Source organism: Coregonus clupeaformis, unplaced genomic scaffold (genome assembly GCF_020615455.1).
Source record: "Coregonus clupeaformis isolate EN_2021a unplaced genomic scaffold, ASM2061545v1 scaf0198, whole genome shotgun sequence".
In the NCBI taxonomy this organism is placed as follows: Eukaryota; Metazoa; Chordata; class Actinopteri; order Salmoniformes; family Salmonidae; genus Coregonus; species Coregonus clupeaformis.
Window position 1 is genome coordinate 1 of NW_025533653.1, and position 13,447 is coordinate 13,447.

At 44.3% G+C, this 13,447-nt stretch overlaps 1 protein-coding gene across 2 annotated transcripts; it reads right to left on the reverse strand.

Annotated features, from left to right (window-relative positions):
• Positions 1-854: 854 nt before the first annotated feature.
• LOC123481034 (tetraspanin-5-like) lies at positions 855-6,688 on the reverse strand (the record flags this gene model as incomplete). 2 transcript variants are annotated; one of them, XM_045214116.1, is given in 3 exon segments in its annotated part: positions 855-1,001; positions 1,925-1,975; positions 6,268-6,688. In XM_045214116.1, coding segments are annotated over 3 exon segments (282 nt in total), but the record flags the coding sequence as incomplete, so codon positions are not given.
• Between the last annotated feature and the right edge of the window lie 6,759 nt (positions 6,689-13,447).

Below are 13,447 nucleotides of genomic sequence, written 5' to 3' on the forward strand. Positions count from 1 at the left end.
TGTTCCAATGGCACGTTGTGTTTGCTAATCCAAGTTTATCATTTTAAAAGGCTAATTGATCATTAGAAAACCCTTTTGCAATTATGTTAGCACAGCTGAAAACTGTTGTGCTGATTAAAGAAGCAATAAAACTGGCCTTCTTGAGACTAGTTGAGTATCTGGAGCATCAGCAATTGTGGGTTCGATTACAGGATCAAAATGTCCAGAAACAAATAACTTTCTTCTGAAACTCGTCTATTCTTGTTCTTCGAAATGAAGGCCATTCCATGTGAGAAATTGCCAAGAAACTGAATATCTTGTACAACGCTGTGTACTACTCCCTTCACAGAACAGCGCAAACTGGCTCTAACCAGAATAGAAAGAGGAGGAGGCCCGGTGCACAACAGAGCAAGAGGACAAATACATTACTGTGTCTAGTTTGAGAAGCAGATGCCTCACAGGTCCTCAACTGGCAGCTTCATTAAAAGTACCCGCAAAACACCAGTCTCAACGTCAACAGTGAAGAGGCGACTCGGGATGCTGACCTAGGCAGAGTTGCAAAGAAAAAGTCCAGTGTCTGTGTTCTTTTGCCCATCTTAATCCTTAATTTTTATTGGCCAGTCTGAGATATGGCTTTTTCTTTGCAACTCTGCAAAGGTCTCTTTCATGACGACATCAAAAAGTAATATCTGGTCAACCATATTACAACCTGATAAAGACATAGTTTTCTGGTTGTTACAAAGATGTTAACAAAACATAAAAGACATCACAATATAATAAAAGACGTCATTAAGACATAACTGCGAGCAATAGTTAAGTATTGACAGGGGGAGGAAAAATACTTCCAATGTTATGTCATAAAAAGGAGAACATACAAACTTGAGCAGGAAAGAGTTCTCCCTCAGTGCTCCGATGCAGCCGGCAAAGCCAAGGATGAACATAACTCCTCCCACCACCAGGAAGAGCCAGACGGGGTCAAAGCCTCCCAGGTCTGTGATGGACGAGATGTTGGAGAGCACACCCTGGAGTTGAGAGAGCGAGACAGAGACAGAGACAGAGACAGAGACAGAGACAGAGACAGAGACAGAGACAGAGACAGAGACAGAGAGATCACTAGATATAATAGACTCATGAATAGTCAATTAGTTATTTTTTTTTACTCATAGTCAATCATGTCAACTGTTTTATAGAGTTTGAAACATGGAGGTTGGAGACCTTATTGAACATGGAGACCTTATTGGACATACAAAAAACAATTCCACTCCAGGACTCTCATGACAAAGATACAAGCATACAGTATATTGTACAAGGGCTCACACATGCACGCACACATCCACACCGGATATGTACACGCACACACATATATGCATGCACACACACACCGCCTTCATGACAGCTTGGAAATATGAGCCAAACAAGGAGCAAACATACTGAAACTGTGAATATGTCCAATCCATTCAGGAACCATTGTGAAGTCATGCTTCCCACTGGAAAAGTCCAGTGTTTTCACCTTTTACAGAAAGGATCGCATGCAGGGCAGATGGGTGTGGAACACTATTTAACATGGGTCAGTCTCATCATAGACTTATAAACCTGTGATCTATTACCATGGCATATGACACTTCTTTATTGGTAGAACAGAAATAATACATAACATAGGATCTCTTCTGTAACACTTTACTTAAAGCCTGCAAGCTTAATGCTTTATAACTTGTTATAAGCATGTATGTGAACATTTATAATGTCTTATAAACAGGCTTATAAAGTCTTTATGTATGAACATTTCAACTGACTCCAAATTGGCTGGTATTTAGTCTGGAACTGCATCATAATGCACTATACCTGTAGACACTTGCAAAGTGTAACAAATTATTTGAGCAGTCAGCTAGCAGATCATTAGTTATCTAGAGGATACAGGACACCCAGGGATCTCAGCTGGACTCACCTTCTCGCTCCATGCCCAAAGCCCTATGCCAAGGAACGCCACTCCAAGTAACTGTGAAAAGAGAGACAGAGAGAGAGAGACAGAGAGAGAGAGAGAGAGAGAGAGAGAGAGAGAGAGAGAGAGAGAGAGAGAGAGAGACAGAGACAGAGACAGAGACAGAGACAGAGACAGAGACAGAGACAGAGACAGAGACAGAGACAGAGAGAGAGAGAGAGCAGTATTTTAGATATGAGTTATTAATATAAATCTAAAGACATCCTCTCTGGCTTATCGACTGAGGTGACCAGTTGTGGTTAAGGAAAATGATTCAACCATTAATCAATCATCAAGACATGAGAAATGTACGCAGATATGCTGTACTGAATGTTGTTGAGGTTAACATCTACCAATTATTGCTCATATGTAGGAGGATTCCTCAAATGTTCCGGCCAGGAATTTAGAACTGCCATAACTCTATGGAGGGGACTAATGTGCAACGCAAAATTGTGTAACCCTGAAATAATGTGAGCAAAAATACTACAGCACAATAACCTCCTGCATTTCCCTCAACGCATACTACCAATACTGCTAAAAGCTATTGATGAGGGAAAAACTGTGTAGGCATTTTATTAACTGGGTTATCATCTTGTGCTAAAGCACATGGACTGAACCACTGTTTATGTTATGGTATGGCTTTCTAGGGCCTCCTACACTAGGATCAATCTTTAAACAATTTGAAAGCATAATAAAGGAAGCACAAGTTTTCTGCAGAGATCCAGTTTGCTCTTTCAGTGCTTTGATTTAAGAACAGGTCATCTGTGTGCCATGTAGCTGAAATAATAACATTGTAAGTATGACATGGCCTTACACTAAAACACAGCTAGCTGGTACAAGAGCTAATACTGTTGAACTAATTCAACAGATCTTAACAAACAGAGCCCAATGGCCCTGTATCTCTTCCCTGCCCTCAAGATGGTAAAATTATAAAATAAATGGCTCTGCAATAAATTGATATAAGAAACTTTTTTGATATGACGATGACCACAAGAGTCGGTAAAACAGCACAAACAGATCTTAGACCAGGATAGATTAGGCCTTGACTAGTTCTGGACTAAAGAGCACTCTAAGGGCCAGTTTCCTTGATACAGATTAAGCAAAGTGAAGAGAGATTAAGCTCAAATTGAGATTGTCCATTGAAAATTATTATTAGTCCAAGAGGCTTATATTCAGGAAACTGGCCCAGAATCTCCAAATAGAAAGCGCTTTTTAGTCCAGGACTAGGCTTAATTTTGTCCGGGGAACCTGCCTATAGGTTTTATATCTATGGATCTACATCCTTACAACAGAAGTCATATATACGTTAATTAATATAGTACACATCCATCCGTAACAATTAGATTTGCCTCACTGTGTATTAGAGTGCTGTAGTGTACATTTACCCGGATGTTCACTCCATCTGTCAGGTTATGCTGTACAAGATGTGATGATCTATCGTACATGAAAATAAATAATTAGCCCAACATTTTTTTTTTTTTATAAGACAAGGATTCCATCAGTAGTCTACTGAATGTAGAATCTAACCTATCAATCAGCACGGGAACATCTTACAATGGTAACAAATGGTAGGCTATGGGAAGCACTGTGTCAACAGATATCACAGACTATACCAGGGTATACTGTACGACTCAAACAATCAATCCGATTGATAATGGTTCACTTCAGAAGACATAGTCGAAACACGTTACATGCACCATATCTGCATTTGTTTTCTGGTCTTTTTGGAGTGTATTGATGGTGAAAATTATATAACGTGTTACAACTTCAATACATTTTATGGTACAAGGATACCCTCTCTATTTTGGATATAGATGTAATTCATGCCCCGTTATCCTTTAGTGCCACTCGACCTATTGTCACTTCAGTGAGGGCAATTGGCAATCATGAATTTTGGGTTCCACTTTACATTGTCCCTTAGGATAGACTATAATAGAATATATACACTATTGTACATTTCATAAGAAACTGAAATGTGTATACTGTATATCTCAACCTGCCCCCATATACTGTATATACAAACACACACACGTTGAGAGGTGCAGTGTCAGCCACAGAGCAGCTCTCCTGGATGGAAAGCAGTTTAAGTGTAAATGCCTTGCTCAGATGCACAAATGCAGTTGATGGTACCTGCCAGTTCAGTTCCCACTTTTATTTTACGCCTGGCCCGAGGCTTGAACCAGCAACCTTCCAGCTACTGGTCCAACTAGGCAACCTGCCGCAATGGTAGGCAGGCACAATGCAATTACCGTAGAGATAAATATTAATATGATAATACAGTATTGTGACAGTAGACTACTTAGGCTACAACTTGAGTAAGTACATGTTTACATTTTAACATTACATTTGTAAACTCAGCTAAATCCTTGAAATTCTGCATGTCGCAAACATGTACGTTGAACAAGCAAACCTACCTAGACTGCAGTTACACTGTAGCTTACCTACACTCACCTGCCAGTTGATTAGGTACACCCATCTAGTACCGGGTCGGACCCCTTTGCCTCCAGATCAGCCTGAATTCTTCGGGGAATGGATTCTACAAGTCGGAAACGTTCCACAGGGGGTACACCACCGGCGGTACACCACTGCCATTAGCCTGTTCCGTTGACACTAGGCAGGATGGGTCCATGGACTCATGCTGTTTACGCCAAATCCTGACTCTGCCATCAGCATGACGCAACAGGAACCATGATTCATAGAACCAGGCAATGTTTTTCCACTCCTCAATTGTCCAGTGCTGGTGATTGCATGCCCGCTGGAGCTGCTTCTTCTTGTTTTTAGCTGATAGGAGTGGAACCCGGTGTGGTAATTTGCTGCAATAGCCCATCCGTGACAAGCATCGACGAGTTGTGCGTTCCGAGATGCTGTTCTGCACACCACTGTTGTACTGCGCCGTTATTTGTCTGTTTGTGGCACCCCTGTTAGCTTGCACGATTCTTGCAATTCTCCTTCGACCTCTCTCATCAACAAGCTGTTTTCACCCACAGGACTGCAGCTAACTGGATGTTTACTGTTTGTCGCACCATTCTCTGTAAACCCTAGACACTGTCTTGCTCGAAACGCCCAGGAGGGCGGCCGTTTCTGAGATACTGGATCCGGCACGCCTGGCATTGAAATACCGTTATTTGTCTATTTGTGGCACCCCTGTTAGCTTGCACGATTCTTGCAATTCTCCTTCGACCTCTCTCATCAACAAGCTGTTTTCACCCACAGGACTGCAGCTGACTGGATGTTTTCTGTTTGTCGCACCATTCTCTGTAAACCCTAGACACTGTCTTGAGCGAAAAGCCCAGGAGGGCGGCCGTTTCTGAGATACTGGATCCGGCACGCCTGGCAATGACATACCACACTCAAAGCTGCTTGTTTTGCCCATTCTATCATTCAATCCAACAGTAACTGAATGCCTTGATGCCTGTCTGCCTGCCTTATATAGCAAGCCACAGCCACTTGACTCACTGTCTGTAGGAGCAATCAATTGTCATGAACGGGTGTACCTAATAAACTGGTCAGTGAGTGTATATCTACTATAGGCCATAATTACATATAGGCCCCTATGCAGTATGGCTATAGGGTTCAGTGGAGAATGCCATTCATTTTCACAGATTTGGAGGCAAGGCCTCAGTTCATGCATTCTACAGCCTACTGGCAATTGATTTGATGTAAGGCCAGAAGGAAACATTGTATTAGATAAAAGTTATTTTTCTCAATAGCCTGCATGTTGACATAATTGTCATGCACAATGATGCCAAGATGTTACAAAATAGAAACAATAGATAATATTATCGGATGTAAACTGCTATAGCTTGCATTTAATTTAAGGAGTGCCATGAGCAGTAGGCCTACAGATTTAATGACAGAAAAATAAATGACAGTATGACGTAATCACAGATGGATACTTATAATGACAACGAGCAGGAAGGGGAAAGCTGCTTATCTAGGTCCGGACCGCGCTTTTATCAAAATAAACCATAATTCTACTATTTCAGTTCAACATTGCCGCACTTACCACCGATTCGGCTATTATTGGAGTCGCGTACGTTGGTCTCCTGATAAAGCACCTATTCAATATGTTAATAATGGTCGACCAATAACCTAATGTGCACTGCATTCAGATTTCAATTCGTTCAATGATCTTATTTATTGCATCCCTTGATGTAAGACATAAAAAAAACATTAATGACACAAATTCCTTGCCCATTTTCCCCCATATGTGAAACGCAGGCCAAGGTTGAAAACCATTTCAATATGATGTAGGCTAGTCTATAAAACCATGATAGACACCGAAAACGTCATATAGCAGACTTACTTACCCAAAATATTATATTGAATCCAAATATGAAGTATTTGATACAGCAACTGACTTCATGAGCCTTGAAATGCTTTCCGGACATCATTTGGCTCGTATTTACAAATGTCGCCCACCAGAATAGGGCTAAATCACATCCAATCTGGTTTGGGTTCGGCAGATCGTTTCGGAAAAACCCGCAGTTAACGGTTCAACCAGTAGAAATGTTCCAAAAATTGTTCAGCGTGTAATAACGTTCAACATCTTGCTTCCTCTTTGACATGCGTAGGGTCACAAACTATCTGCTTTAAAACAAATATCGAATGTCGTATCCTATTTTTATTTTATTTTTCACCCTACAGTATATGAGCCAGACCAATTAAAACCTTTCGTCTATCTGGTCCATGATCTTGACATGGCTTTATTTGATGGACGTGTCTGCCTACCAATGAGAGCTTTTCCTGTCATGACTAGAAAGGAATTCCTGCAATACTATATATGCCACGTTCAAAACAACCGGGAACTCGGAACATGGAACTCGGAAATCTACGACTTCCGACTTCAGTGCGTTCATAACAACTGGGAAAAATGGATTTGAACGGTGATCCAACTCGGAATTCCTTTTTCTAGAGATCCGACTTTCCGACCTGAAGTTCACTGACGTCATGATTTGACCTCCTATTTTTCCGAGTTCCCAGTTGTTTTTAACGAGGCAATAGACCTATACCGAAGATGTTTATAACTAACCCGAGCTAGCGAGATCCTATTGGAGCGTTCTAGTATTTGCATATTTCCGTGGGAGGGTATGTCTACTCAATTCGCCCTTGCACTCCCGTCTAAACAACGCATTTATTTAATTTTTTGGCAAAGGGTAAAGTCTACAAAACTTAGTCCACTCTGTTCTTAACAGATTCAAATTTTGGGAACAGAAAACTGTGTTGAGATCAAATGTTTAATCGATGAGAACATTTGCAGAATGTTGGCCAAAATCCATCTCGTTCTATCTTCTCCCACTGCCGGCCACTGGGCTTCCTCTCACCACCATATTTGATAGTGAGTGGCAACGCCAAGCGGATGCTTCACATTTATACATCTGGTGAAATATCTGCCTCATTGTTCTCTCTGTGCCTATACCCTGGTTTTAATGTCTATGCCTATAACAAAGCGCAGCAGTGCTTTTGTTGTGACTTTTAAGCAGCCCGGCCGAGTTGCATATTCAAGAAAAGCGGAACACTCCTTGTGATGATAAATTGACAAAATTAGTTTAATTGTTTAGGAAATATGTAATCGGGACAATTGTCAAATTGTTGTTTGGGGACGTGTGTGTTTATGTGTGTGTTCGTGAATGGGGGGAACTGCAATTTGACATGTTATTGATAAGTACCGTCAGCAGCTATTGATAAGTACCGTCAGCAGCCATATCACCTGGCATTCTTCGGCTGTCTAGGGTTTCACCAGGTTGGGCTTTGGAAGACGTTTCTACTGTGATGAGGATACTGTTCTCAAAGGGTGCCATCCTTGCTAAAACTGTAAACTGATGCCCAGACTGAGGACAAGTATCCCAGGGCAGGGCTGTGCATAGACATTTCAGGGTGCAGGTGCTGCAATAATATCTCGAAATTCATAACATAACCGCCTCTGTAGAGAATTGTTATTTTAGAATATGCCTATATATTTCTGCAACAACATACTCACTCATCACAAATGGTAAGCAAGCTAGTTGCCTCCTAAAGACATGATTGAGATCGGTAAAAGAGGGTGGGCTATCAACTGATCATTGATGTTGATGAATGATGTAAATCTGCTAGTTAGCTAGCTCAATCATTTTTTTTACTGATTGTGATTTATCTTCAATTCTCCTAAATAATGACTTCATAGTATAATATTCTCTCATGATATATGTCTGGCTGGCTAGTGGCCTGTGTGGATATTTTATTATGTTGTGGTTAGCTAGAATCAACTACCTCTATTGCTGATGACACATGTGCAACTCCCGACTGAGGAAAGGATGGAGTTAGGTCAGAGGGTCGTTGATGCAGCGCGCCTTTCCTCTCTTGCTCACTGCTGCACGTATCAGCCAACCAGACCGAATATTGATGATGATGTAAATTAAATGTTATAAAGTGTTAATCATGTTCAGGGACGGCCTGTTCAATAGGGCGATATGGGCGACGCACTGCCAAACGGGAAAAGGAAGGGATTTTTTTTCTAATCAATTATATCACGGCAACAGTAGTTATCAGTGTTGTAATCTGATCTGACTGCCACTAAATGTCAAATCAGGCTAAAGTCGTGCTTCAAATGGCCCCGCCCGTTTTTGGGGCGATTTCAGTCAGGTTGAAAATCGCCCAGAAGTCTCTCATAGCCTGTCATGTAAAATCTATTTTTTTCAAATTTCAAAGCTTTCAATACATTCTCTATGGGTGTCTGTGGGCTTGCACTTACGCGCTTTCGTCATACCTGACGTAACCATGAACGTAACTAAGAAAATAGCGGCTAGCAGCGTCTCTGTTGCGACCTGCAGTGTGGCGTTATCTTATGTTTTTAATTTGTACACTTAGTGGCGTTATTTTATGTTTTTAATTTGTACACTTAGTTTACAAACATTCTGCCAACCATGGATTTCCAGTGGTGGGTTTTGGACTGATCTTGTTGATCGTGTACATACCCGCTACGAACGGACTAAATAATGAAAACGTTGCTGGCAGCGGAATCCAATACAGCTGGGAGACTTGGCTGGATGACAGAGTCCCGGACAGAGAAGTGGAGCCGGCCGGCTTCACCCTGGTCAGAGCGGACCGCGATCTGACAGTCACAGGGAAAATCGATCCTGGTAAGAGAGCGACTCTGTACCCCCGAGCCCCGACATTGAACTGCTTTCTGTGTCACTGCGACCTTACTATCTGCCCCGTGAGTTCCCCCAATTGTTTGTTACCGTTGTGTACTGTTGATAATCACAAGTTTACTGGAGAACTGAGACCAAGTAGAGACTTTGGACAGGGTGGATATGGTATAATAAAGGCAGTTTATTCAGAGGTAAAGATATCTGGAATCGCGTGCACGGACTCGTTCGTCAAACTCTTAGGGAGCTATCTGAAGAGAGCCCCGAAAACATTGTGTGCAGACATTTTATACAATAAATGATGTAGGTTGAATCTAGTAGTTCTGATCTTCTGATTGGTCCTGATGAGTTGGGCGAGGTCCCCTCCACTGTTGCATTGGCTCTGAGTCGGGTTCTCTGTCTTCAAATGTTCAGCCTAAAGAGAGGGGATTTTTGTGTGTGTGTGTGTGTGTGTTTAACAGTGATGAGTGTGTGTGTGTGTGTGTGTTATCAGTGATGATGTGTGTGTGTGTGTGTGTGTGTGTGTGTCCTCAGAGCAAGAACTCGTGAGTTGGAAGAACTGAGAGACCTATGGCGTGGGTGTTGTCCTTGGCCACCTGCTGACAAGGCTGACAAGATAGGACTCTTTTGTCCATTGTTATAGGATAGGAACAGCATTGATTGAAAACAAACGCCCAACACAAAATGGGTCATGCACAAGATTTTAGTCAGACCAAGCTATAACATTATATATTTACTACGACAGTACATTCAACCAAAAGCTAATATAACAAAGGCATCAGAGATTATTTATAATCTGTCACAGAAACTGGAATCCATCTCCCCAGATCAGTCAATAAATGCTTCTGGTATTGACTTATATGCTGCCCCTGTCTTCATGTTGTTGCTGGACATATCTTTTTTAAAATGTGTGTAGGTCACCTAAATCATCAGAAAAATTGCCCCTCCTGAGAATTTTTTCAGGAGCCGCCACTGATCACGTTACACTGCTGTGGCAGTACCGTTCATATTTAAAATAGGTAGCTTGCTACACACACACACACTCACGCATCGCAAGACATGCATGTTTGGATACCGGGCGCGCGCAATCTCCGTGGACACCGGGAAACAGGCGCAACCGATCGTGCGCGAGATCCAGGGCAGACCAAAAGGCGCAACCAATGAACGGGGTGGGTGGTGGCGAACTTGACGACGTGACGACGACCATACAACGACCCAAAGGGGCACTTGGTGAGTGGGAGGGCAAAGAGTGAGGTGCTCAGGCACAGTTAGGCCTCTATCTGTGCACGTGCCTGTCCCAGGGCACTTATGGTGCAAGAGCTGAAGGGCTTTATCCCAAATGTCCAAACTAAAGTCCTACTCCGGACCCTCATACTGTCATGGCCATCTAACTAAATTGGCACCCCAGTCTATAGTCACACAGCTCAGTAACACTCACAGTGCAATTATTACTGTGTAATTATTCCTGTAAGGAAAATGTAGCATTGCAATTACTCATTGTTATTATGAAGGTTTAGGGTTACTGCTGTAAGTACAGTGTAAAAATGACTAATAACAATACTTGTTAGACTGTACTCACAAGAATAATTAGCCCATGCAGTAATCAGATTAAATAGTGTCACCAAATCAGATAGGAACTTTACCCACAGCAAATGACATGGCAAAATAAACAGCTGTTGGTCTCATTTTGTCACTTACTGGCTTCATTGCTTCAATTTTCTTGCCCACTGAACCAGCCTGTCGATTATTCAAAAACGAACATCCTATTACTGAATAGACATACTGTCATGCCCTGACATAGAGTTCGCTAGTTGGTTTGGTCAGGGTGTGAATATCTATTTATGTGAAGATCTATGTTGTGTATTTCTATGTTGGCCGGGTGTGGTTCCCAATCAGAGGCAGCTGTCGATCGTTGTCTCTGATTGGGGATCATACTTAGGTAGCCATTTTGCCTACCTATGTTGTGGGATCTTGACTCTTGTTTGGCTTGTTTGTGTGTAGCCATTGTGAGCTTCACGTTACGTTGCTTTTGTGGTTTTGTCGTGTGTTAACTTCGTTAATAAACATGTATACATTCCACGCTGCACCTTGGTCCAATCCTGTATTCAACGAACGTGACAGAAGATCCCAACACCAATGGACCAAGCAGCGTGCCCAGGAAAAGCAAAAAGCCTGGACATGGGAGGAGATACTGGAAGGAAAAGGATCATGGACGTGGGAAGAGATCCAGGATGGTATGGATCGCCTTCCTTGGGAGCAAACAGTGGCAGTGAGGGAGAATCGACGGCGACTCCAAAATGTGAAACGACGAAGGAGACCCGAGAGGCAACCCCAAGAAAAAACATTTGGGGGGCACACAGGGTGGTCGACGAAGCAGCATGAGGCCGTGAAAGGGCTGACTGTGGAGGAGGAGGCCACTATTGTAGAGGTCCTCCAAGACCTGCGGATCAGCAGTTTGAGAGAGGAGACCACCATATTACGGGGGCTGTTAGAGAAGAGGGAGCAGGGGCTCTCACTTCAGAAGGAGGCGCTGCAGGAGGCCCAAAGGGAGAAGGAATTAGTGGATGCACGGAGAGAGGAGCTGGCCAGGCAACAGAAGAAGCGTGTGTTCATTGAGGAACCAAGTTATGCGGAGATACGCACTGTGTCACCAGTGCGCCTTCACAGCCCAGTGCGTCTTGTGCCAGCGCCCCGCACGTGCCGTGCGAAAGTGGGCATCCAGCCAGGACGGGTTGTGCCAGCTTTACACTCCAGACCTCCAGTGGGCCTCCACGGTCTAGTATATCCTGCTCCGGTTCTACGCACTGGGTTACCAGTGCGCCTCCCCAGACCGGTACGCCGCGTACCTGCTCCCCGCACCAAACCAGTGGTGCGTGTATCCAGTCCGGTACGACCCGTACCTGCTCCCCGCACCAAACCAATGGTGCGTGTCGCCAGCCCGGTACGCCCCGTACCTGCTCCCCGCACCAAACCAGTGGTGCATGTATCCAGTCCAGTACAGCCCGTACCTGCTCCCCGCACCAAACCAGTGGTGCGTGTCGCCAGCCCGGTACACCCCATACCTGCTCCCCGCACCAAACCAGTGGTGCGTGTATCCAGTCCGGTACGGCCCGTGCCTGCTCCTCGCACCAGACCAGTGGTGCGTGTTCCCAGTCCGGCACAGCCCGTGCCTGCTCCTCGCACCAAACCAGTAGTGCGCGTCTCAAGTCCGGCACGGCCCGTGCCTGCTCCTCGCACCAGACCAGTGGTGCGTGTTCCCAGCCCGGTGCGGCCCATGCCTGTTCCTCGCACCAGACCAGTGGTGCGTGTCCCCAGCCCGGTACGGCTGGTGCCAGAGCAGTCCGCTCCACCGGTGCCTAGTCCAGCTCTGGTCAGCTGCTCCAGTCCAGAGCCAGAGTAGTCCGCTCCACCGGGGTCCAGTTCAGCTCCGGTCAGCGGCTCCACTCCAGAACCAGACGTCAGCCCCTCTCCAGGGTCGGGGCCTCCCACACCAGGGTCCAGACAGGGCTTGGTGCATCACGGGAGGATTGCCGGTCCAGGCCCAGACGTCAGCCCCTCTCCAGGGTCGGGGCCTCCCACACCAGGGTCCAGACAGGGCTTGGTGCATCGTGGTAGGACTGAGAGGGGAAGCATTGCGCTGAGGTCCAGACCGGACCAGGGATTCAACGGGGAGGCAGTAAGGGAGAGGACGTCACGCCCGGAGCCGGAGCCGCCACCGAAGCTGAATGCCCACCCGGACCCTCCCTTAATGAGTCAGGTTGGTGCGGCCGGAGTACGCACCTTTGGGGGGTACTGACATAGAGTTCGCTAGTTGATTTGGTCAGGGTGTGAATATCTATGTATGTGAAGATCTATGTTGTGTATTTCTATGTTGGCCGGGTGTGGTTCCCAATCAGAGGCAGCTGTCGATCGTTGTCTCTGATTGGGGATCATACTTAGGTAGCCATTTTGCCTACCTATGTTGTGGGATCTTGACTCTTGTTTGGCTTGTTTGTGTGTAGCCATTGTGAGCTTCACATTACGTTGCTTTTGTGGTTTTGTCGTGTGTTAACTTCGTTAATAAACATGTATGCATTCCACGCTGCACCTTGGTCCAATCCTGTATTCAACGAACGTGACACATACAGTATTCTACTAAATTATTTTTTCTAATTTCTTATGTTCCATCAGACAAGATCTGAAAGACTAAATGTAACACTCTTGTTTTTATGTTTGTTGTTATTGTCATTGCATTTGATGTGTATTATGAAAATACAGTTAGTTGTTTGCAATGGGACTCACATGATTATATATAAAAATGAAAAGGCAAAATTGTTTAAACACATATATAGCTAACAGGTGTAACAATCGAAGTGAAAATAGC